This window comes from Salvelinus fontinalis, chromosome 11, assembly GCF_029448725.1.
Source record: "Salvelinus fontinalis isolate EN_2023a chromosome 11, ASM2944872v1, whole genome shotgun sequence".
NCBI classification, from domain to species: domain Eukaryota; kingdom Metazoa; phylum Chordata; class Actinopteri; order Salmoniformes; family Salmonidae; genus Salvelinus; species Salvelinus fontinalis.
In genome coordinates this window covers 45,577,886-45,604,095 of record NC_074675.1, presented here as the reverse complement: position 1 = coordinate 45,604,095, position 26,210 = coordinate 45,577,886, and the positions used below count along the sequence as shown (strand labels likewise).

Here is a 26,210-nt window from a genome sequence, read left to right as displayed (position 1 = left end):
ATGTGACCAATATCATTTGATTTGATTAAAGGGGTGGTTCTCCTGTACACTTTAAAATGATGGGTGAAACACTGAAGAAACCATGCCCTTGCACTCTCTATAGGAACAGATCGTGTCTTTTGAAAGCCATCGGGAGCGAACACAGACCTCCCTTTCCCCAAACAACTGGATATTGCTCAGTGCCACAACAGAGAGACAAGTATAGGCAGGTCTGGGACAAAGCTTCAGAGAAGAAATTAAAAACAAGAGGTAGGAGGTAGTGCAGAGATAATATCTTTACAGCACAAAGAGGGACTGTGTTGGTTGTGTTGCTCCATATAGCCTACAAACTCTACAATCAAAAAAAAAAATGTTTTACTCAAAAGGGATGTTTTCCAGTCCAGTGGATTCGTTGATGTCTGCTCAGTCAGAACAGTGGAGAATGAGAGTGGAGGGGAATGTGTGGGAACAAGTTAAGATTAAGATGACTTTACTTGTCAATTGTACACAAAGTCCAACTCAAATGTGACTTCTGCTTTATCCCAACCTCTCCAATAGACAAACATACAGGTTGGAGAGGTTAGGGCAGGGGGGCTGCCATACTGGGCGCTCATGGAGCAGTTGCTGTGAGGGGTTAAGTGCCATGCTAAAGGGCACAACGTCAGGCAAGGCAATGGCATCAAGGATTTTATACCAGCCACCCTCCGGTTGCCAGCTCACTTCCCAACAGATTTTATTCCCGTCAGACCCAGGATTCTCCCAGCTGCTGGCTTGCCTCTTAATGAGGAAGATGGAGGTGATGGACTGAAACAGTGATCATTTGGCCTACTTAGTGTTTGGTGTGACCGAAAACCTTGAAATTGGGTGTAGAACTAAGACAGACCTACCATGGTCCATATTCTCAGAAGTGGTGTGGGTCTCTTGTCTAACAAAAAAACTACCTTGATCTTTTTCTGTTTGCCTAACGTAACATGGCTGTACAGAGAGATTATCCAAGATGGAAGTGGGTCTTTGGTGATCTGAACGAATGGAAAAAGAGGGGATGTTGAACAAAAACAAACTCTGAACCATTAAAGATATTGCCAAGCCACTGACAGGGATTATCGGACTTGTCAAAATTATGATAATAATGGTTTTGCCTCTGTGTGAATTCCGGTGGCCTTGTGTTTTGACAATCAAGGATTCTATCAAGCCTCTCAGCCTGACAGTTCCAAGAAGCTTTTGGTTTGAGATGGTTGAATTCTCTGTATCACCTTTGTTGCATCTATTTGATGTGGTTTAATGACAAGGTCCATGGAAGGGCCTAGATGGCCAAAGCTACAGCCCAAAACACCTACCTAAGCCTACATTGCGGTCATTCTCGCAATCAACGTCATCAAAGTTCAAAGGGTGACTTCTGACGGTCTTTAAAATTCACCCACTAGAATTCTTGACCTTTGCTTGCGAAGCGGCTGGTCTCATTATCGAGAAATGCTCGCTAGACGTTTCACAATCTCCTCAGACTGAGAGCTCTCTTCTTTCTGTTATATGTATACAGGCTACAGTGCTCACATGATATGAAGCAATAACCTAGCACAACAGAGAGAGAGAGAGGTGCTCCGTCCAAATAATCATCTCATTTCCCACGCTCCCTGTGAGATCAAGCGAAGAGCAAACAACAAAACATGTGACAAAATTTAAATCGCTTTTGGACTGCAGCCATAGTGAATTAATAGTGTCCCATTTTGCCATTTGAAGGGACAATAATTATCAAATGTGTATGTTTGTGCTTGTTATTTGTGAGCTATTAGAGCCGATATTGTAGTAGAGGGGAGAGAAGTGAGCTTCGCCAAAAACAAAGTGTGTGGTGAGGTGTAGCCTCTGGCAATGCAACAATATAACTTAGTACAATGTCCTGAGTCCTGTAGGTCAAGCTCCCCAGCAAATAGGAAGACTAACCATTTCACTCAGAGCCAATTGAACTGGTGAAACTGAATTTGACAGTTTGTCATGGATCTAAAGAAATGTAGTAATTCACAGTAGTTGACAGCCGTTTGACCTTCTAGCTGTCTTTAGTGTTGTCTATAACAATGTTCTAAATCAGCCTATCCTAGTGGACGTGACTAGTGTAGTGACTTACTGTTGTTAGACTTGAGGTCACGATGGATGACAGGAACGATGGCCTCTGTGTGCAGGTAGAGCATCCCTCTAGCAATCTGTACTGCCCAGTTGACCAAGACATGCGGCGGGATGCGGCACCCAGCCAGCGCACGGCTCAGCGGGCCACCGGACGCATACTCCATGATGAGGCACAAGTTGGGTTCCTGTAAGCAAACCCCTTTGAGGGCGATGATGTTGGGGTGAGTGAGCATGGCAAACAGCCGGGCCTCCTGGCGCACGTTCTGGGCCGTCACGCTGATGTCCTCGTCTGGGTCCTGGCGGGCCGCCTTCACGGCGACCTCCAGCCCACCTCTCCACGTACCGCGATACACCTTGCCGAAGCCGCCGACCCCAATGACCTCCTCGAGGCTCAGTTCCCTGAAATCCACGGCCTCGGGTTCAAACTCCCCCACCCCCACTACGGCTGGCCCAAGCTCCCCAACCACGCCAACTCCATTGCCCTGCAGTTTCCCATATGAAGGAGGCTTGAAGGAGACGTAGTTCGAGGGAAAGATTCCCACTTTATTGTTGACCTTGCCCGCCCACCAGCCCTCGTCACCAGATATCTCAGAGTCCAGTGACAGAACTTCCACCAGGTCACCTTTGTGGAGGGTGAGCTCGTCTTTACCGGAGGCCTCATAGTCGAATAAAGCCGTCCACACGGGATTGGTGAAGTTCCCTTTTTGTGATTGATCCAGACCTTTCCAGTTCGACAGCGGGCCGCGGGTAAAAATGTTCTTCAGCGGCTCCATGGAGCCGCAATGAACAGATGTTCAGACACTGGGTTTGATTCTGTGGGGTTTTGAAAATAAAGTACAATAATGTACTTTATTGCGCCTCTCTCCTGTTCGTCTGTGTCTAGTTGGCTCATCGGGGACCAATGAAATTTGTTCAAAGGCCTGGCCAACAGGAACACAACCGTGTTCAAAGACAACAGGATAAAAAATGTCTCTCATGCAACCTGACATGGACTGCATATGTTTCCATTAGAGCTGGCAACAATCAAACAAAGGCCATGGATGTGAACAGTCCTACCAAGTGTGCCAATGTGTAAAAAGGCAGAATTGTCTCCATAAAGCAAATTTCTACTCGACTGTTGTGGTGTGGTTTCTCAATGCGTGGTTTGAGCACATAGCTCACTTAATTACTCTATAACTATACCACAAATTGTCACATAATGACCAATGATTAGGTGCTGTTTCTTGAGATATGAAATAAAGGATGACTTATTCAAATATAGCAAAACCACGACCGTGTAGAACACAGGATGGATCACATCATACCAAAATGAGCATCAGGTGGTTGTAGAATATCCAGAACATGGACAATAATAACCCAACGGAAGAGTTCAACTCCGTTTAGTTGTCCATTTTGAGTTCTGCATTTTTAGCCATGAAGTGCTGTGGCCACCATAAGCAGGAAGCGCTGAGAAGAGGAGAAGAATAGCAGGAAAGGCGCATTTAGTCCTGAGAACCCCGTGCTTTACGACAAGTTTCAAAGCTTACCAACTCGCCCTAAACCATGAGCACGAATAACGGTGTCTGGCCAAAACTTCTATGCGTTCTGTCAATAAATCCCGCACCCGTTTGCGCAACTGTATCCATATTTGCTGTCTTACGCGATGGTGACATACAATGTCTTAATTGTACACGTATGTATTTTCAATAAGAACTTGATATCCACCTAGTTCGCAACAGGAATAGTTGTACAAACCTGCTTAGGAGTCTACTTTTTCTAAAAGAGAAACGCACACCAAAAACAAATCCTGTATTGTGCGTAACGATACTTTAGTGCCAAGCCCTGGCAAGCTCGTCGTTATTATCAATGTCATAATTGATTCATTAATATTTGTTATCATGTCCCCTCTTCCTTAAGCAGTCTTCCCTCGTCCCGTTCTCGAACCACTCTACGTCTGTGCTTACAATCAAAGAAGAGGGTGGGGTTTAGAAACTTTTTTCCCAACAGGAAAAGAATCAGGGGTGTATTCATTATTTCTTGCAACGGAAACAGTTTACCGTTTAAGAACCAAACGGAAGCAAACAGAGCAAACGGAACAAATCGGGGAGGGACCTACCTGAATTTGTCCTATAGAAGCTCTCGTTTTCGTTGCAAAACTTTTCCCGTTTGGAGTAAACGGTTTTGTTGGAACAGATTAAACGTTTTGCAACAAAATCGGCGAATATACCCCTGCGCCCTGATTAGAGAAACAACGCAACACTCACTCTGGTCGAGAGAGGTTGGAGTAGGCAGTAATATGCGGACTAATTCCTAATTCCCGTGTTCTGCATTTGAGGTTTACTGGAATATCTGAGTGCCAAATAAATAGCATGTCGCACAAAGGAGCCTTATTGTCATTAGGCCGCTAATTGTTATGGGCCAAGTGTCACAACTGGATGAGGTTATACACTGAGTGTACAAAACATAAGGAACACCTGCTCTTTCCGTGACATAGACTGACTAGGTGAATCCAGGTAAAATAAGGATTTTTAAGCTTTGAGACATGAATTGTGTATGTGTGCCAGTCAGAGGGTGAATGGGCAATACAAAATATGTAACTGTATGGTGGTAGGTGCCAGGAGCACTGGTTTGAGTGTGTCAAGAACGGCAACACTGCTGGGTTTTTCACACTCAACAGTTTCCCGTGTGTATCAAGAATAGTCCACCATCCAAAGGACATCCAGCAAACTTGACACAACTGTGGGAAGCTTTGGAGTCAACATGGGCCAGCATCCCTGTGGAACGCTTTTGACACCTTGCAGAGTCCATGACCCAACAAATTGAGGCTGTTCTTTACCTTGGGGCAAGTTAGTGGTCCGGTCCAATGTGCAAATGTTGGCATATAAACATCATCATTGAGTTTATAAGGCCTATAATGGGTTACATAGTCTCAAATAATATTGTGGTTGATCATACAGTCATATGAAACAGGGATAATTGTCCTCGTCATTACAGTAGTGTAGATGGGGGAGGGGGCACCTTTGCCGTGTGCTGCTATGTGGAAACAGTGTTGGTCCTTCTGTGGTCTTTAATAACTTCCCTGCCCCATGGTAGGTGATTGTTGCTCCGCTGCTTCCTAAAGTCAACTCCCCCACCCATGCATCCCTCACCCCATGTATCCCCCATCCCATTTATTGGGGCAACAGGTAGCCTAGCGGTTAGAGCATTGGGCCAATCACCGAAAGGTTGCTGGATCGAATCGCAGAGCTGACAAGGTACAAATCTGTCGTTCTGCCCCTGAACAAGGCAGTTAACCCACTGTTCCCCAGTAGGCCATCATTGTAAATAAGAATTTGATCTTAACTGACTTAAATAAATATATATATTTTTAGATGTATCCCCCACCCCATGCTACCCAGCACTGACTCGTTGCTTGTGCAGGAAGGATGCAGTTGTTTTTGTGGCTGAGACAGGCCTAATGCTACATTTACAATATGAAAGCAAACTCAGAAGATGAGGGAGGGAGGAGGAGGGGGGGGGGGGTAAACAGTGCACAGAGTGACAATAGAAAGAGTATTTCCTCTGTGCAGTGTCTAATCAAATAAACCTCTCCCACGGATCAGACCTGTGCTGGCCTGCACTTCAATCACCTTGCCTACTCTGTTGATGACATGGCCTTGACAGGCAAAAACACACATCAGCTACGGTGACAAACAGCCATTGTTTAAAAGTTTATACACTTCATAGGAGTACTGACAACTAATGCATGGTCGGCTTGGCCATTTCTTTTATCCATGCCTGAGAGTCGGGCACACCCCTCAGGAAGTCTTTGGAGACATGAAGGCTGTTTAGAGAAATATAGATTTTCCATATAGGAATGTGAAGCCAAAAGAATGTGGGTAGCAGGGTGGGGTTGAACACAAAGGACATTTTACACTACGGTGAAGCTGTGTGCAATGTTTTGCTTATGTGCCAATGGAATTAAGTTCATTGCCAGTTTCAATGGACTCAATAGCAAATAGCTTATATCATCACGGTTTGAAATGTCACAGAATTGTTTCGTAAAACATCTCATGCAGTTACGTAAAACAAAAATAAAACAATTGAAAAAATTAGCAGTGTTTTATTGAAATCTGAACTTTATTTCTCCCATACAAAATAAAAAGAATGTTAAAGTTTACATACAGCGTCACGTTTAACTGCCTACCTTTAAACATTTCATATCAAGACAGACACAGACATTAAAACAATCTAAAAAGAGAGAAAGAACAACACGTAATACAAAGGCAAATTTTATTCCAAGTGGGGGGGGGGGGGGGGTACGATACCTTCTTGAAAACAAATTATAGGTGAGGAGGAAGGGGAGGGGTTTAACAACTTTAAAAACAAAGTTATGCTTCAGGAGCGTCACAGTATCTTTCAGATAAGAATAGCCAGCACAGACACTTTTGTCTTCAAGAGATGGTTTGGGGGGGGGGGTACAAGACAACATATTTCATGTCATACCTCCAAAGCAGTGACTTGTCACCCAAATTTCAAATGAACAAACAAGATCATCCAATTGGGAGTTGTAAACATTAGCATAATTACATTTGAATATGGTTGAAGTAAGCTAACGGTCAAGGTCTTCATGAGGATAAAGTATCATAAAAAGTTGAATTAAAAAGGGAAAAAAATGCATTGACAAGAATTCATAACCTTTCGTAAAATACACCTCCCCATTTGTTGAGGGCCTATGTAGCCTAACAATCAAACTAGTTGGCGAGAATGACCTGCCACTGCCAAATTCATGATAATCCTCAGACAATAATCTCATGTCCTTTTCCTATAGGTAAGTGCTGATCACTTTTAAAACATTACTTACTGCTGCTCTGAAATCATCAAGTAGCTGTCTATGTGTGTACAGTATTCTATGAGGCTATGTTAGGCTGCGCAGGTGTTAGTTTGTGGATCTCAACCGAACTTGAGCAGAATTGGAGTGATATGTTCTTTGAACACCAATGTCGTAAACAGAAAACACAGAGAGAATAACCAAAGTGCAAACTACAATGGGACTTAATAATCAAACCTGTCCTTGGGCTAGGCCAGAGCCTTTGACGCATCAACTGTTTTTTTTTGTAGTCCAAATAGAACGACCACCTGTCTTAAAAAAACAACCGGGTTCAAATTTTCTCCACAATAAAATAAGAAAAAAATTATAATTAAAACATAATATACAACCGATTACTCTCGTCTTCAGCGGTGGCGGCTGTCATGTCTACGAGCCTTACTGACAGTTGTAGACTTTTCCTGAACAATGAGCTGCATGTGAGCGTTTCCCCAGACCCACCTCTTTGTCAATGCAGCCAAACAAGACAACAACTTATGAGAAAATTAAAGGTAAAAGAGCGGGGGGAGCTAAGAGTCATAGTCTTCATCGTCGTCATCGTCGTCGTCTTTGTGCGGCATGGAGGGGGGAGGCGGGGGTGCGGTGCCCATCAGCGAGGGGTGGGGGGCAAAGGAGCCCAGGGACATGGCCAGGCCCCCCTGTGCGGTGCCCATGTTGAGGTACTGAGGTGGTATGGTGTCTGGGCTGTGTCACACAACAGAGAGAAGAGTCATGTTCTGGACGTAGAAAACATTGTTGAAACGTTTTGTAATTGAGAAGTAATCATTGAACTTGTCCAATTATCAACAGATTTTTGCTCTACTGGACACCACCCAGAAAAGCAAATATCTGCTTCACTTCAGTGTGTGTGTGCGTATTTCAAGTTTTTATTGTCGCGTGCACTAATACAGTGAAATGGCTTTTTTGCTTGCTCTTTCCCAACAACACAGTAAACTTTTAATCAATATCAGTAGCACAAAAACAAGTAAAATAGAAATAATAACAACACGAGAAAGTAAGTAAGCTATATACAGGGTCAGTCCCAAAACCATATTTCCAGGGATACTGGAGTGGCAGGCAGTGCGTGTTTACCTGTGGAATCGGGATTGCGGCTGCAGGTTTGTGCTTGACTGAGAACCATCCTCCTCATCCCCATCTGTCTCGCTGTCCTCAGAGTCATCCTGTTCCCATGTCAACAAAAAGCTAAATAAGCCTCTGAAATCCACACTCTTCCCCATCACACCTGATATAACTTAAATTGGCCACCTAGCCAAACTAACTAACATTTCCCCCAATACAAGGTTACTGTTACCGAAGGTAAGGTTGTGTTTAGTGACTGCCAAATTAAAGGTCAACACCAACCTCTTGCTCCGACTCTGTGTCTGATAGCTTCTTGTCTTTGCCCTTGGAGCGGGCTCCTCCGTTCTTGCGGCCTGACCCTGGCTTTCGACCTCTGCAGGATACAAAGTAAGAACACAAAGTTAAGATTTCATAATTCACATTTTCCATTGAACAAATCTTTAGGGGGCAATCAGTCGTATCTATCCAAGTCAACAGTGGGTATCATTCAGTGTCCGTTACCTGCGTGCACCTTTTTCCCCCCCCTCTGCGTGGTTCTCCTCTCCCTCGCCCTGCATGTCTGGCACTGCTGCTACCAGGTCCTTCAGGAAGTCAAACTGCTGCTCCAGCTCAATGCACTGTTTTCTGCACACAGACACACATTGTTGAAAACATTACTTTCCCAGAGATCCAAAAGCACTGATAGGCAAGAATGCTGACCATTACAGTCTGTAGTCCTACCAACTTTTGTGACCAACACTGATAACTGAATAAATTACTTACAAGTGTGACGTCGTCATTGTTTTTGCGTTCCGGGACTGGGTGACTTGACAGGCTTTCGTCAGGAGAGACTCCAGGAACAGCTCCAGAGCTCGTGCTGGTGGTTGAATTAAGAAAAGGGAAAAGTAGCCACTAGCCGACAGGACCAGGCAGCCATGTTTTCTTGTCTTCAATAACTCAATTACAGTTAGATATTTCACAACTATTCAAGAGTGAACACTAGACTGTTACTAGGCCAACAAACCCTCAAAACAGTGGATCAAATTAATTTCATTCAAACTGCACAACACAATCAAAAACAATTACCCTGTAAGCTAAATCTCCATATCGTCATTGGCAAATAAACACGTTTTGAAATGCAGTTACTTGAAACTTGCAATGAACTACAGCCAGGTGAAGTTCTCAGGCCTGATAAGGATACATATGATGACAGGAACTGCGGCAGCCACTTTGCCTATCTCTTCATCAGTCTGCATAATCTTCTTAATCCTGGCCTGTAATAGGAATGGGAAAACGTCAGTGAAAGAGTGCTTTAAAGATTCTACTGCTATTAAGCATTTGCATGATTGCGGACTGTACTAATTGAACCACACATGAACAGCACACTGACCGCGGTTAGATGACAAGGAAACTAGGCTACAGACAGCAATGGCTGAATGTGCAACGCATAGCCCTAACCCAGGGTTTCCCAAACTCTGTACACGTTTTGGTTTTTGCCCTAGCACTACACAGCCAATTCAAATAATCATCAAGCTTTGATCATTTGAATTAGCTGTGTAGAGTTAGGGCAAAAACCAAAACATGCACCCCTTGGGGTCCCAAGGGTCGAGTTTGCGAAATGCTGGCCTATCTGAAACACCTGAGGATTTAGGTAATGAGCAGAAGTCATGCAGAGCGTAACATGAGGACGATCTTGATAGGTAGCTAATAATACCACACTTGAACTGGGAGCTAGTTGTTTGTTATGGTGACGATTATATAATCTACAGGCCTATTTCTTTTGAAGCGTACCTGTTATTCTCCTACCAAGTTCACCTAGCTAGAGACCACCATGCACCTACATGGTTTCAGCCCTGTCTGTTTTGGCTCATCTCACATCAAGACAGGGAGGAGGTAATCTACAAAGCCATCTAGCTACCTCACTCCCTCTACTGCACCTGCTGCCTCGACCTCTGAATGCTGAGCTATGAAAAAGCCAACTGACATTTACTCCTGAGGTGCTGACCTGTGATTATTATTTGACCCTGTTGGTCATCTATGAACGTTTGAACATCTTGAAGAACAATCTGGCATTAGTGGCCATTTACTTTTATCATCTCTACCTGGCACAGCCAGAAGAAGACTGACCAACCCACAGAGCTGGGTTTCTCTCTAGGTTCCAGCCTTTCTAGGGAGTGTTTCTTAGCCACCGTGATTCTAAAACTGCATTGCTTGACCTCTGGGGTTTTACGCTCGGTTTCTGTATAAGTACTTTGTTCCAACTGTCTGGCTGATGTAAAATGGGCTTTATTAATAAATGTTCATTGATTGAGTGAGTAGCGGCAGCAGGTATCATGACATTCATAGGGGGACTGGTTTGCTGACCACTTAGCCATTATACTAGCAAGCAACATCCTCTTATTTTCCATACAAGATGTGTCACTTATTTTGATGCAAATCCCTACCTAACATGGTCATACTGATTTTGGTCAATAATTAATCCAGGTCTCGCAGCACAGATGGCAAGCTTGCAAATAACAATGACCACGCTAGACAGCAATACATTTTTAATGGCCACCCTCCCTTAAATAGTGGCTGGCTAACTCGTTACCACATTAGCTAGATAACATATCGAACGATACAGCTCTAGCTAGCTAGCTACTATGTAACTAGTTAGTTTTGTCTTCTTGTATTGCAAACTAGCTAGCAACCAAGCCCAAATCCCATTCATGGGTGCACTGTTTCAGCTAACGTTTACAAGCTACTTAGCAAACGCGTTGGTAGTCCCAGCTCATATTTAGCTAGATCATTACCGTTAGCTAACTGATTAGCAAGCAAAGTATCAACTTACCGGAGGGAATCTGGCGTTATATTTCTTCTTTTTGCTGGGCATTATTGAGTAACCGTGCTAGTTAACTTAAAACAATCTTCAATGGTGTGTTATATGTCCCTCCAACACGCACCTAAGTGGGTACCTATCGTTAGCTCCTAGCTAGCCTAGCACGTAGCAACGTCGTCTTCTCGAGATGTTCCGCAGGGTCTCACGTTCCGTAGGGTTCTCGCCTAAGCCTGCACACTGTCTGGTCTGGTCTGGTCAAATAGACAGCACGCGGGTTTGAAATAATAAACAAACACAGATTGATTATTATCAAAGGACTCCCGTGTTGATGTAAAATGCAACATTGCAAGCTATACGTGACAAAAAGCTAAAAGTGCATGATACAAATGTAATGTGGCACTATATTGGATCACTCCTTCCGTGCGGCATGATACACCCCAAGTAAGAATTTTAGATTAGTCTGGTGTGCCGGGTAGTGCTGCGGCTGACATCCTTAAATAACAGTCGGCGCACTACTTCCATCTCTTCATTTTCTCGGCTCATTCCAGCGAGGATTCGTTTGGTAAGAGCTCTATGTTAGTGTATAAACGCATAAGTAATACCCGCAGCTTTTCAATAGCTTGGAGCAGCTAGCTAGCCTCTCCATCAAGGTGCTCTGCTGTCCCCCCACCGGTTTAGTTTGTGCTATCTCGTTTGGTTTTCGTCCTTGTTTTTATTACTAACCTGGGCGATACTCGGTTTGGTATATCCAGTATTGTGGTGCTGAGGGTTTGTGTTAGTAGTTTGTCCACCAGAACCCTCCTGTTCATAGCCCCCGGGTTCGGGGACCGCGTCTACCCCAAAGATCCGGAGACTATATATTTAATTTCGGCGGGCTTGCAGTTCTCCCTGAGAATGAACTAGGTGTCACGAAGCGCAGTTATCTTGTCTAGACTCATGTGTGTTATGTAGCACTATATTGGATCACTCGAGTATGGTATTATTTCGCGCGGCAGGATACATTCCGAGTAAGATGCTTCAGTCCAAACACCTAAAAGACACCAACTGGCTGCTTTCCAAACACAACACACACCTTCCCCGTCAGCCATCAAATTAAGTGGACACTTCTCATGACATATCATGAGGTATGATGATGAGTTGACACTTGCAGGGCAAGGTGCGCTGGCGGAAGGAATTAATTTTAAATGGTCGCCCTTGGCCTAAAGTTAGTACCACGGATGTGTTTTCATTCATCATGGAACCACCAGTAGCTGTGTGTGCTTTTATATGGGCTCGGTCAATTTTGATTGCATGTCATGGCTAGATGACAAACCATCCGCAGACATCGAATACTAGCCATCCGACGATATCGGGTAAATCGACAATTACAATGTGTGATGTCAGGGAAAGTTGTATGACTAGCTAGCATTTCCAAAAGCTAAACAAACAAACGTCATTACGTGTTTGTGCTGTCGTGCATTATTAGCACAATTTTGAACTTTTAGATTAGTGTTTACTGATGTTGGTTTTAAGTTTTGGCTGACTTAATCTTTGAATTGAATTATGGGGCGTTTTTGGACCTGGAATGAACAGAATCTTACACTATCACAAACGAGTGCTGAAGGGCCAAACTCCCTTGCTTGGCTAATTGTTTGGACCAGTGGAAAATATTGCAGCTAGGATTCCCGCAAGGGTAAGTGGAGGGTTTGTCTTTTACGCATTTGAAATGTCAGATTAGTACCAGGTAGTACTGCGGCTGACCCTCTTCCTTTTGTTGGCTCATTCCAGAGGAATCGCATGGTAAGATCTCTTAGTGTAAAAGTGCGGAAGTATACCCGCAGCTATTCAAAATCTTGGACCAGCTACCTAGCTACCCTCTCCATCAGGGTGCTCTCCTGTCCCCCCCACTCGGAATGGCTTGTGCCATCTAGTTTGGGTTTTGTCCTTGTTTTTATTACTTGTGACAGTGTACCTACCTGGGCGATACTCGGTTTGGTCTACCAGTATTGCGGCGCTGAGAGTTTTTCTTAGTTGTCTGTGACTTGTCTGTCCCCGGAACCCTCCCGATAATAGCCTTCGGCTTCGGGGACCGTGCCTTCCCCGCAAAATCGGGAGACTGTTTGTTTCTCTCTGGTGGGCTTGCAGTGCTCCCATGAGTGAACTAGGTGATGTGAGGTGCACCACGTTTCATCTCTCACCGGGTGCAGCCATGTTTCCTAGACTCTTGTGTGTTCCACGGTGAACGAGCTATGCAAAGTAGCTAGCTAAACGAGAGGTGACCATTGCAGGATTAAGCACAGTTATAAACACACTTTCCTGAAGTCCTGCCAACCAGCACCCCACGTATAAAGCAAGAAATAAGCTATAAACGTGTTTGAGGTAGAATGCCCTACCCCTTTATGGTCAGGCAGTTCGCACTTTTGGCTTCAGTTTTCCACAACGAAAAGCCGTTCAGCTCGTCTTCAGATAATGAGACTAAGTATGATACTGTAGGTCCCATTCTATACTATCGTAAAGTGTTTACTATAGACACAGTAATATTACTTTTGGCTTCATTTTCCAGTATTTGTTAGCCCGGCCATTGTGAGATTACACTGGGTTTTTCTTTTAACGTAGTTGCTGGGTTGTGATAGTTTTTGTTACTGTTTTACAGTAATCAGTTTCCTTTAAACTCACATCTCTGCACTATTGCACTAAGGGTTTCAGTGTGTAGCTGTTTTTACTCTAGTTCTTTTGCACTAATTTACAGTACAGACTAAATATCCCTTAATTGGAAACTGATAACTGAGTTTTTCTACAGTGTGTAGCTGGGTTTACTATAGTTTTTCTGTTGCACTACTTACAGTAGGTTACATACAGTAACTGCTAGTTTCCAGTGACCATCCTAGTTTCCCTCGGAAACTCACTTTTCAGCTATTAATTACACTGCCGTGTTGCACAGTGTGTTGGGGTTATTAGTTGTGTTGTACTTACAGTTAACACTAACTCCTAGTTTCCACTGGAAACGTACATCTCAGAACTATTACACTGAGGGTTTCAGTATATACTGTGCCTTTAGAAAGTATTCAGACCCCTTTACTTTTTCCACATTTTGTTACGTTACGGCCTTGTAAAATGTATTAAATAAAACAATTTCCTCAGCAATCTACGCACAATACCGCTTAATGACAAAGTGAAACAGGTTTTTAGAAATGTTTGCAAATGTATTAAAAAATTTAAAAAACGATACCTTGTTTACATAAGTATCAGACCCTTTGCTATGAGACTTGAAATTTAGCTCAGGCGCATCCTGTTTCCATTGATCATCCTTGAGATGTTTCTACAACTTGATTGGAGTTCGTCTGTGGTCAATTCAATTGATTGGACATGATTTGAAAAGGTACACACCTGTCTATATAAGATCCCACAGTTGACAGTGCATGTTAAAGCAAAAACCAAGCCATGATGTTGAAGGAATTGTCCGTAGAGCTCTGAGACAGGAATGTGTCGAGGCACAGATCTGGAGAAGGGTATCAACATTTCTGCAGCATTGAAGGTCCCTAAGAATGCAGTGGCCTCCATCATTCTTAAGTGGAAGAAGTTTGGAACCACCAAGACACTTCCTAGAGCTGGCTGCCTGGCCAAACTGAGCAATCGGGGGAGTATGGCCTTGGTCAGAGAGGTGACCAAAAATACGATGGTCACTCTGTTAGAGCTCTAGAGTTCCTCTGTGGAGATGGGAGAAACTTCCAGAAGTACAACTATCGCTGCAGCATTCCACCAATCGGGCCTTTATGGTAGAGTGTCCAGATGGAAGCCACTCCTCAGTAAAAGGCACATGGCAGCCCGCTTGGAGTTCGCAAAAAGGCACCTTAAGCCTCTCAGACCATGAGAAATAAAATTTTCTGGTCTGATGAAACCAAGATTGAACTCTTCGGCATGAATGCCAAGTATCACTTCTGGAGGAAACTTGGCACCATCCCAACGGTGAAGCATGGTAGTGGCAGCATCATGTTGTGGGAATGTTCTTTTCAGCGGCATGGACTGGGAGACTAGTCAGGAACGAGGGAAGGATTAACATAAAGTACAAAAGAGATTCTTGATGAAAACCTGCTCCAGAACGCTCAGGACCTCAGACTGGGGTGAAGGTTTACCTTCCAACAGGACAACAACTCTAAGAACACAGCCAAGACAATGCAGGAGTGGCTTCGGGACAAGTCTCTGAATGTCCTTGAGTGGCCCAGCCAGAGCCCGGACTTGAACCCGATCGAACATCTCTGGAGAGATCTGATCGGACAACTGTGTGATCATGCTCTCTGTAGCCGACGTGAGAAAGACCTTTTAAACAGGTCAACATACACAAGGCTGCGGAGCCAGACGGATTACTAGGACGTGTGCTCCGGGCATGTGCTTACCAACTGGCAGGTGTCTTCACTGACATTTTCAACATGTCCCTGATTGAGTCTGTAATTCCAACATGTTTCAAGCAGACCACCATAGTCCCTGTGCTCAAGAACACAAAGGCAACCTGCCTAAATGACTACAGACCCGTAGCACTCATGTCCGTAGCCATGAAGTGCTTTGAAAGGTTGGTAATGGCTCACATCAACACGACTATCCCAGAAACCCTAGACCCACTCCAATTTGCATACCACCCAAACAGATCCACAGATGATGCAATCTCTATTGCACTCCACACTGCCCTTTCCCATCTGGACAAAATTAACACTTATGTGAGAATGCTATTCATTGACTACAGCTCAGCGTTCAACACCATAGTACCCTCAAAGCTCATCATTAAGCTAAGGATCCTGGGACTAAACACCTCCCTCTGCAACTGGATCCTGGACTTCCTGACGGGCCGCCCCCAGGTGGTAAGGGTAGGTAGCAACACATCTGCCTCACTGATCCTCAACACTGGAGACCCCCAGGGGTGCGTGCTCAGTCCCCTCCTGTACTCCCTTTTCACCCACGACTGCATGGCCAGGCACGACTCCAACACCATCAAGTTTGCAGATGACACAACAGTGGTAGTAGGCCTGATCACCGACAACGACGAGGCAGCTTATAGGGAGGAGGTCAGAGACCTGGCCGGGTGGTGCCAGAATAACAACCTATCCCTCAACGTAACCAAGACTAAGGAGATGGTTGTGGACTACAGGAAAAGGAGGACCGAGCATGCCCCCATTCTCATCGATGGGGCTGTAGTGGAGCAGGTTGAGAGCTTTAAGTTCCTTGGTGTCCACATCAACAACAAACTAGAATGGTCCTAACACACCAAGACAGTTGTGAAGAGGGCACGACAAAGCCTATTCCCCCTCAGGAAACTAAAAAGATTTGGCATGGATCCTGAGATCCTCAAAAGGTTCTACAGCTGCAACATTGAGAGCATCCTGAATGGTTGCATCACTGCCTGGTACGGCAATTGCTCGGCCTCTGACCGCAAGGCACTACAGAGGGTAGTGCGTATGGCCCAGTACATCACTGAGGCTAAGCTGCCTGCCATCCAGGACCTCTACACCAGGCGGTGTCAGAGGAAGGCCCTAAAAATTGTCAAAAACCCCAGCCACCCCAGTCATAGACTGTTCTCTCTACTACCGCATGGCAAGCGGTACCAGAGTGCCAAGTCTAGGACAAAAAAGGCTTCTCAACCGTTTTTACTCCCAAGCCATAAGACTCCTGAACAGGTAATCAAATGGCTACCCAGACTATTTGCATTGTGTGCCCCCCAACCCCTCTTTTTACACGGCTGCTACTCTCTGTTTATCATAGGTGCATAGTCACTTTAACTATACATTCATGTACATACTACCTCAATTGGGCCGACCAACCAGTGCTCCCGCACATTGGCTAACCGGGCTATCTGCATTGTGTCCCACCCACCACCCGCAAACCCCTCTCTTACACTACTGCTACTCTCTGTTCATCATATATGCATAGTCACTTTAACCATATCTACATGTACATACACCAGTGTCTGTATGTAGCCTCGCAACTTTTATAGCCTCGATACTGTATATAGCCTGTCTTTTTACTGTTTTATTTCTTTACTTAACTATTGTTCACCTAATACCTTTTTTGCACTTGGTTAGAGCTTGTAAGTAAGGTCTACCTACACTACACCTGTTGTATTCGGGGGCACGTGACAAATAAACTTTCATTTGATTTGAAAATAGCTGGGCAGCAACTAGGGTTGCACATTTTGGGGAAAATTCAGAGGTGGAAACTTTACGTGGGAATATGGCAATTAATATTAATACTATTTAAATGTAGATGTTTTTAAACTCAGCAACAACAACAAAAAAGTCCTCACTGTCAACTGCATTTATTTTCATTACTTAACCTGGATAAATATTTGCATGACCATAAGATTCAACAACTGCGACATAAACTGAACAAGTTCCACAGACATGTGACTAACAGAAATGGAAAAATGTGTCCTTGAACAAATGGGAGTTCAAAATCAAAAGTAACAGCCAGCATCTGGTGTGACCACCAGCTGCATTAAGTACTGCTGTGCATCTCCTCATGGACTGCACCAGATTTGCCAGTTCTTGCTGTGAGATGTTACCCCACTCTTCCACCAAGGCACCTGCAAGTTCCCGGACATTTCTGGGGGGATGGCCCTAGCCTTCACCCTCCGTTCCAACGATCCCAGACGTGCTCAATGGGATTGAGATCCGGGCTCTTCGCTGGCCATGGCAGAACACTGACATTCCTGTCTTGCAGGAAATCACACACAGAACAAGCATTACGGCAGGTTGCATTGTCATGCTGGAGGGTCATGTCAGGATGAGCCTGCAGGAAGGGTACCACATGAGGGAGGATGATGTCTTCCCTGTAACGCCCAGCGTTGAGATTGCCTGCAATGACAACATACTCATTCTGATGATGCTGTGACACACCGCCCCAGACCATGACGAACCCTCCACCTCCAAATTGATCCCGCTCCCGAGTACAGGCCTCGGTGGAACACTCATTTCTTTGACGATAAACGCGAATCTGACCATCACCCCTGGTGAGAGAACCACGACTCATCAGTGAAGAGCACTTTTTTCCAGTCCTGTCTGGTCCAGCGACGGTGGGTTTGCCCATAGAGACGTTGTTGCCGGTGATGTCTGATGAGGACCTGCCTTACAACAGGCCTACAAGCCCTCAGTCCATTCTCTCTCAGCCTATTGCGGACAGTCTGATGGAGGGATTGTGTGTTCCTGGTGTAACTCGGCAGTTGTTGTTGCCATCCTGTACCTGTCCCGCAGGTGTGATGTTCGGATGTACCGATCCTGTGCAGTTGTTACACGTGGTCTGCCACTGCAAGGACGATCAGCTGTCCGTCCTGTCTCCCTGTAGCGCTGTATTAGGCATCTCACAGTATGGATATTGCAATTTATTGCAGTCCTCATGCCTCCTTGCAGCATGCCTAAGGCACGTTCACGCAAATGAGCAGGGACCCTGGGCATCTTTCTTTTGGTGTTTTTCAGGGTCCGTAGAAAGGCCTCTTTTTAGTGTCCTACATTTTCATAACTGACCTTAATTACCTACCGTCTGTAAGCTGCTAGTGTCTTAACGACTGTTCCACAGGTGCATGTGCATTTAATTGTTCATGGTTCATTGAGCAAGCATGGGAAACAGTGTTTAAACCCTTTACAATGAAGATCTGTGAAGTTATTTGGATTTTTACGAATTCTTTGAAAGACAGCGTCCTGAAAAGGGGTCGTTCCTCTTTTTGCCGAGTTTATTTACCATATCATATGGAGACAAACAAACCTTTTACCTTGTCATAAGTAGACATGGCAAATTATTAAGTCCTTCCAATAGGAGGGAAAAAAACTATTTAGTTACGAATTGACTCTTCACATGGGATGATTTCACTGAACAACAAAAGGGAATATTGAATGATCCCCAATGATCCATCGCATCTCCCAAAAACATTTTCAACATCTGTGAAATGATAGTCTAGAAACTAAAGCTTTGCTTGTCTTCCTCAGGCTTCCATGTCTTTTCCCTGGACCTCCTCAATGTCCACCTCTTGAACGTCAGACTCTGAAGCCTCATCTTCACTGTCAGTTTCCAAACTTGTTGATGGCTTGTTGTCAGGCTCAAAAAGCCTCAAATTTGCCACCAGGCAAAGGTGGCGAGGCATAGTAGTGTTGAAACCATAGGCCTTGTTGATCTCTGCACCAGACAGGATGCTCTTGCCAGCATACTTGGGGTCCAACATGTACGCTGCGGCGTGTATGGGCTTCAGGCAGAAGTCTTCAAGCTTTTTGATGTATTTCAGAACTGCAGTTTCCACTGTTTGGAGCAACAGTGAAGTGGGCAGGGCAGTATGGATTTCTTCTCTTACATCTCCAAGCAGAGTCTGAACATCAGACAGGATGGCATTGTCTCCCTCAATCTGTGCAATGGCTACTGCTATAGATTTCAAGAGTTTCAGGCTGCGTACCACTCTCCCAAAATGCATCATCCAGGAGGATCCTCTTGATGGGGCTGTCCATATCGGCAGACTGATATGCCATTTCTTGGAGAGACTCCTTCCCCTCCAGGAGACAGTCAAACATGATGACAACACCACCCCAATGAGTGTTGCTGGGGAGCTTCAATGTGGTGCTCTTATTCTTCTCACGTTGCTTGGTGAGGTAGACTGCTGCTATAATTTGAAGACTCTTCACATACCTAACCATTTGCTTGGCTCTCTTATAGAGTATCCATTTTTTGAGTGCCATGATGTCTTTTGAGGAGTAGATTCAATTCATTAGCAGCACAGCCAATGGGTATGATGTGAGGGTAGGACTCCTCCACTTTAGACCAAGCAGCCTTCATGTTCACAGCATTGTGTCACCAGTGCAAATACCTTCTGGTGTCCAAGGTCATTGACTGCCTTCAGCTCATCTGCAATGTAGAGACTGGTGTGTCTGTTGTCCCTTATGTCTGTGCTCTTGTAGAATACTGGTTGAGGGGTGGAGATGATGTAGTTAATTATTCCTTGTCCACGAACATTCAACCACCCATCAGACGATTGCAATAGTCTGCTTTCTCTATGATTTGCTTGACCTTCACTTGAACTCTGCATCCAGCAAATGAGTAGATAAAGCATGTCTGGTTGGAGGGGTGAATGCTGGGCAAAGAACATTAAGAAATATCTTCCAGTTTACAGTATCTTTAGTTTACAGTACAGATACTATCTATCCTAGTTTCCCATAGAAACTTGCAAAACAGCTAGATTCCACTGCTGGTCTTGTGCAGTGTGTAGCTGGGGTTGCCATTTTGTTACACTGCAGGGTATGTCTTCCTCCCACAGAGAGAAACTACCATTTCCAGTGGGGGGGAGGTTTTCTTGAGAAATGCCAGGTGACCCTGCCTGTGTGGCACTCTGTAGTCACCCTGAGGTGCTGGCTGGCATTGGCACAGGCCCAAAATCCAAACAGAGAGGCAAGTGGAGTCCACATGGGCACTGAATATAGTGATGGAAGGCTACGACCTCCGATGCTGGCCACCGCTGTATCTTTGATTTTCTAGTGTTAATGCCCTGGTTGACAATGTTTCAGAAGGAGTTCAGATTACCTACATCCAAACCCCTCATTCTGGCCAAGGGTTCTGTCTGACAGACACGTTAACCGGTCAAGAAAGTTGTCCACACTCGCTGTTGCAGGTGAACTAGGGTTTTCCCCCCAGTGTGTTGTGCCTTGCTAGAGCAATGGACACTTTTCACAGACGCAGGCAATACGAAAGCTTTATCAGGTAACTATGGTGAGAGTGTTGAGCAAGGGCCTATCCAACCTGATTCTCACATTGCATGGTGGACACTGTTACGGCAGCATTTTGGCCGCCCTGGTTGCCTTTGCCTTTTGAAGTGGTGGCACATTCTACTGTAGGAATTAACTGCCTTACCAGAATGTTTGGATAGTCTGCCCCATCAGTGAACAGGCCACAACAGACACAAGGACCCTCTTGACACACATTCGAGTTATGGGACCTGACCCCCTCGCGGAAGGTGATCTACCTCAGGATGTCCATAGACTCGACTCTCATGAGGGCACATCTCCCTTAGGCGAGAGTAACAAAATTGGTGGCTTCACTGTTGGTTCCACTGGGCATTCTCCATCAGGCCACTCATGCGATGGTTCAACTCCCACAGGCGGCCCCCAAAACAACAGACACCGTCAACTGTTCGTGATTAGTGAATGTTTGAGGACCTCATCGAAGTGGTTATCCCGCTCCTTCCTGGTAAATGGTGTGAGCCTGATCCGAGTCCGCCGCAGAGAGCTGGTGTGCACTGAAGCCTCTGACAGGTTGAGGTGCTGTGTTCAGAGGCAGTTGGCTATTGGATCAATGTGCTGGAGCTCAGGGTGGTTTGCCTAGCTCTTCAACCATTCCAGCCCTACCTGGTAGGACAGCATTTCCTAATCCAATGGTTTGGGAGCTCTTGCCATGGGCCCAGACCCGTTCGGCATTGATCAGAGTAGCACATATCCCAGGGTTCTTGAACAATGCAGCAGACATGCTCTTGAGAGATGCTGCTTTACGCTTTCCAATGGTTCAGCCTCTCGGTGACACCATGGAAGCTGCCCTTAAGGCCCGACCTTCTCTTCAGGCTAGGGGACCACTGGCATCTGGAATGACATGCTTCGAGCTTGGCCTCAAAGGCGTTAGTGGACCAGTCTTGGCCTTCAGGACAATGTGGTGTACACGTTGCAGAGCGCCATGGTTTCTTCCACCACTGCGTCATATGAAATGTGGTGGGGCATATTCTGTACCTGGTTTGAGAGCAATATGTGCAAACGGTTTTCAGTCACTGCTTGATCCAGGCTGAGCGGAATCCAAATTTAGTGTATTTAGCCGTCATGACGAAGGCCAAGAGGGACCCATGGCTGGCTACCCATTGCTCTCCAAATTTTATGAATGGAGTTCGACTTCAGTGTCCAGCAATGGCCCGCTCGGTGTCAAACTGGAACGTTGACGTTGTGCTGTCAGCGCTTGCTAAGCCGCCCTTGAGCCCCTAGAGTCGATGACTTTGAAGCACCTATCCATGAAGATGGCATTCCTGTTGGCTATTACCTCCACTAAGAGGGTGAGTAAACTTCATGCCTTTTTCAGTGAGCACTGAATGCATTTCAGAATTAGTCCAGGCGACGAGTTTCACCCTCCGTCTTAACCCCTCATTCTTGACAGACGTGAACCGGCCCTTAACATTTGTCTGCAAATGCTCCTCCCGCGGCTTCTGCTGTAATGGCGCATTCTACTAGAGGACTAGCTAAATCGTGGTACTGCTGCAAGGAGTTCCCCTCAATAACGTGCGCTTTAGCCAGTTGGGCATCATCTAGCACCTTTTTCTAGTTACTATCGAGTCATTGTTGCACTGTGCTTGGTGTTTCCTCCATTTCCCTGAGTGGGGACGGAGGGATGTAGCAACTATGACTGCGCTGAGCTCAGTCCTACGGGACTTTGTTCTCTGTCTAACCCTTACCTAGTTCACCGATTTTAAAAAATAAAAATAAAAAAAATAAAATAAAAAAAATATATATATTATATATATATTTTATATATATATATATTTTATATATATATATATTTTATATATATATATATATTTTATATGGTATTGTGATACCATATTGGAGTGATCCAATATAGTGCTACATAACGAAGGTTATGTATGTAACCACGGTTATTTGAGCTATTGGATCACTCAAATCCTCTGTCTGTGGTCTACAGTGCTTCAAAGGACACAAGGTGGGGGTCACTTAAGGGGGTCAGCCGCAGCACTACACGGGACTAATCAGAAATTATTACGCAATGTATACTGCCGCGCGGAAGGATACCATATGGGAGTTATCCACATGATCCACATAAGTAGTTACACTTATTACACATAAGAGTGATCCACACGTAACCTTTGTTATTTTTCTAATAAACTCAGCAAAAAAGTAAACGTCCCCTTTTCATGACACTGTCTTTCAAAGATAATTTGTAAAAATCCAAATAACTTCACAGATCTTCATTGTAAAGGGTTTAAACACTGCTAGTTTAATGAACCATAAACGATTAATGAACACGCACCTGTGGAACGGCTGTTAAGACACTAACGGCTTACAGACGGTAGGCAATTAAGGTCACAGTTATGAAAACTTAGAACACTGAAGAGGCCTTTCTACTGAGTCTGAGAAACACAAAAAGAAAGATGCCCAGGGTCCATGCTCATCTGCGTGAACGTGTCTTAGGCATGCTGCTAGGAGGCATGAGGACTGCAGATGTGGCCAGGGCAATAAATTGCAATATCTGTACTGTGAGACGCCTAAGACAGGGAGACGGGATATACAGCTGATCGTCCTCGCCATGGCAGACCACTTGTAACACCTGCACAGGATTGGTACATCCGAACATTACACCTACGGGACAGGTACAGGATGGCAACACGAACTGCCCGAGTTACACCAGGAAAGCACAATCCCTCCATCAGTGCTCAGACAGGCTGGACTGAGGGCTTGTAGACCTGTTGTAAGGCAGGTCCCCACCAGACATCACCGGGCAACAACAATAGGCGACTCTGGGCACAAACCCACCATCGCTGGACCAGACAGGACTGGCAAAAAGTGCTCTTCACTGACGAGTCGTGGTTTTGTCTTACCCAGGGGTGGTGGTCAGATTTGTGTTTATCGTCGAAGGAATGAGCGTTACACCGAGGCCTGTACTCTGGAGAGGGATTGATTTGGAGGTGGAGGGTTCAACATGGTCTGGGGCTGTGTGTCACAGCATCATCGGACTGAGCTTGTCATTGCAGGCAATCTCAACGCTGTGCGTTACAGGGAAGACATCCTCCTCCCTCATGTGGTACCCTTCCTGCAGGCTCATCCTAACATGACCCTCCAGCATGACAATGCCACCTGCCATACTGCTTGTTCTGTGCATGATTTCCTGCAAGACAGGAATGTCAGTGTTCTGCCATGGTTAGCGAAGAGCCCGAATCTGAATCCCATTGAGCACGTCTGGGACCTGTTGGATCGGAGGGTGAGGGCTAGGGCCATTATCCCCCAGAAATGTACGGGAACTTGCAGGTGCCTTGGTGGAAGAGTGGGGTAACATCTCACAGCAAGAACTGGCAAATCTGGTGCAGTCCGTAAGGAGATGCCCTGCAGTACTTCATGCAGCTGGTGGCCACACCAGATACTGACTTTTGATTTTAACCCTCCCTTCAAGGACACATGATTCCATTTCTGTTAGTCACATGTCTGTGGAACCTGTTCAGTTTGTCGCAGTTGTTGAATCGTATGATGTTCATACAAATATTTACACATGTTAAGTTTGTTGAAAATAGACGCAAGTAACAGTGAGAGGACAATTTTTTTTGCTTAGGTACCGTTCGCTAGGCTACATGCTATTTTGTATACGGAGTGTTTCAAAGTTTTGCTAGCGACATTGAAATCATGGAGGCTTGAGCAGGCTTAAACATTGCTAGCTGGCCAGCTACCTTTAGTACAGAAACATTTCATTACTATACTGTAAGCTGCTCTGTTCATGCAAGTAAAACGTAAATACAGAGTTCTAAACATTTATCCATGCTAACGAGCTAGCTAGCTGTTTAACAAAGCTAGGCCAAAACAGCTTCTATCTTTGATAGTGCGAGCTCATTGTGGGCTTTCCATTGTATGCTTGTTCGGGATGAGTGCAAAGGCAGTGTTCTCATGAACAAGGTTTTGTAACTTTTCCTACTCAAACTAACATCCATGCTTATCTACAGGAAAATTGTGCACCCATTTGACCATTGCTGAGAACCCACCCCAGGAACCCCTTATTGAGATTCCACCATGGAGGATGTTCAGGTGGAGGAAGATGTCCCAAAGGAGGGGGCAGAGGTGGAGAACACAGAGCCATTACCTGCAGAGAGCTATGCAGCAGAGTCCATGGCTGCAGACATGGACCCCTGGATCATATTTGACTCTCGCAAAACGCCTGCAGCTGAGTTTGACGGCTGGCTGGAGACCAACAGGCCATCCCAGGTGGGGCGCTTTGGGGACGAGGAGGGTGGTAAGGGACCTGTGGGGTGGATCGCTGTGTTGGGCCCGGACCACTGCCCTGCCACAGGGGACATCACTGGACTCCAGGCGAGCTGGGAGAGGCTGCTGACCAGCGGGAGAACCATCACCTTCCAGACTGTGAAAGAACTGGCACTGAACCACAGGGTGCTCACCGGCAAGTGGCTGATGCACCTGGACTCAGGCTTCAAGGTGGACCATGCCTGGGAGTGTGTGGCCAGAGCAGCCGTGGAAGGGAAGATCCTCCAGACCAAGGTGAGCCCGCGCGACCCCACGTCTGACCGTAAGCATGTCATCTGTTCCTATAACAAGGACTTCACAGATGAGAACGAGGTGATGAGGCTGGATGCAGTCATCCGGGCCACGGGCGTCAAGTGCTTGCTGTCCTTCAAGCCGGATGTTTACACTTACCTGGGTATTTACCGCAACAACCGCTGGAATCTCTGCCCCACAATCTACGAGAGCAAGTACGACCTGGAGTGTGTGCCCCGACGTTCCCACATCGTCAACAAAGTCACCAATCTGGAGGTCACCTAGGAAAGGAGTGTGGGAGGATAGTTTGCTATTGCTAAACAAGCACTTAGTGTTGGACACAGCCATGAATTAGGCTGTATTGTACAGCACTGTACTTCTGACTTGGGTTCAGTTAATTCCCCGAAGTATGGAGTTTAATATTTCTGAGATCTTCCTATACGTCTCGAAGCAGACTTGTTCATCATGCTGAAATTAATTTCAGATAATTTCTTGCCATAGTTCATTGCAGGGTGCTTCAAGATTCAGATTATATTGTCTACATACAAGCAAAAATGTTGTAAATCAAGTCTTTAATTTACTTATTCGGTAGTGCAGCTGCCATCCACAACTCTGAAACCAGAGCTTGTCACTGGTCATGCAGTGACTGAATACATGCATGTTTTGTTGTGATTCTGTACCTTTTAACATTTACAAAGACGTCAAGGTATCTGTAATAAAAATGTCTTACCATTTTCATTGTTTGGCTTCAATATGTTTTGTGCTCAATGTCATCAATTACAACAATTGCCAAATAAATGTATTTTAAACATTCTCTGTTGTATTGTCAGTTATCCTCTACAGGATCGGTGGGTCCCCCATGAAACGGTTGAGCTAACGTATGCTAATGCAATTAGCATTAGATTGTAAGTAACAAGATTTTCCCAGGACATAGAAATATCTGATATTGGCAGAAAGCTTAAATTCTTGTTAATCTAACTGCACTGTCAAATTTACAGTAGCTATTACAGTGAAAGAATACCATGCTATTGTTTGAGAGTGCACCGTTAATAATAAACCAATTAGGCACATTAGGGCAGTCTTGATACAAAATTTAACAGAAATGCAATGGTTCATTGGACCAGTCTACAACTTTGCACATACATTGCTGCAATCTTGTGGCAAATCT

The 26,210-nt window shown here is 45.2% G+C and overlaps 3 protein-coding genes across 4 annotated transcripts in view; 1 reads left to right on the top strand and 2 right to left on the bottom strand.

Moving 5' to 3' along the window:
• Positions 1-4,053, bottom strand: part of LOC129865838 (mitogen-activated protein kinase kinase kinase 11-like) — a 45,624-nt gene extending 41,571 nt beyond the window's left edge. Inside the window, exon 1 of the mRNA XM_055938863.1 lies at positions 2,099-4,053. Within this exon, the coding sequence (XP_055794838.1) occupies positions 2,099-2,870 (772 nt within the window). The 5' untranslated portion in view covers positions 2,871-4,053. The remainder of the gene's footprint in view (positions 1-2,098) is intronic.
• A 2,105-nt stretch (positions 4,054-6,158) lies between these two features.
• LOC129865836 (dr1-associated corepressor-like) lies at positions 6,159-11,167 on the bottom strand. Its single transcript, XM_055938862.1, has 7 exons — positions 10,812-11,167; positions 9,183-9,255; positions 8,765-8,858; positions 8,504-8,626; positions 8,285-8,375; positions 8,015-8,103; positions 6,159-7,627 (listed from the first exon to the last, which is right to left on the bottom strand). The coding sequence occupies exons 1-7, from the start codon at positions 10,851-10,853 to the stop codon at positions 7,453-7,455; spliced, it is 687 nt and encodes a 228-aa protein (XP_055794837.1). The 5' UTR covers positions 10,854-11,167; the 3' UTR covers positions 6,159-7,452.
• A 103-nt stretch (positions 11,168-11,270) lies between these two features.
• c11h11orf68 (chromosome 11 C11orf68 homolog) lies at positions 11,271-25,855 on the top strand. Of its 2 annotated transcripts, none has more exons than XM_055938860.1 (2): positions 11,271-11,361; positions 24,496-25,855. In XM_055938860.1, exon 2 carries the CDS (start codon positions 24,563-24,565, stop codon positions 25,325-25,327), a length of 765 nt encoding a protein of 254 aa, XP_055794835.1. In that variant the 5' UTR covers positions 11,271-11,361; positions 24,496-24,562; the 3' UTR covers positions 25,328-25,855. The 2 variants fall into 2 exon arrangements, with proteins under 2 accessions (XP_055794835.1, XP_055794836.1); XM_055938861.1 differs by lacking the exon at positions 11,271-11,361 and adding an exon at positions 11,433-12,471.
• Positions 25,856-26,210: the final 355 nt, after the last annotated feature.

Bases quoted from the DNA above. Each gene is read 5' to 3' on its own strand.
- c11h11orf68 (XM_055938860.1), top strand. From the start codon at position 24,563: ATGGAGGATGTTCAGGTGGAGGAAGATGTCCCAAAGGAGGGGGCAGAG.
- LOC129865836 (XM_055938862.1), bottom strand. From the start codon at position 10,853: ATGCCCAGCAAAAAGAAGAAATATAACGCCAGATTCCCTCCG. The intron at 8,627-8,764 runs GTAAGTAATTTA...GTCTGTGTGCAG, and splicing joins ACAATGACGACGTCACACTT to AAAACAGTGCATTGAGCTGG. The intron at 8,104-8,284 runs GTTGGTGTTGAC...ACATGGGAACAG, and splicing joins ACACAGAGTCGGAGCAAGAG to GATGACTCTGAGGACAGCGA.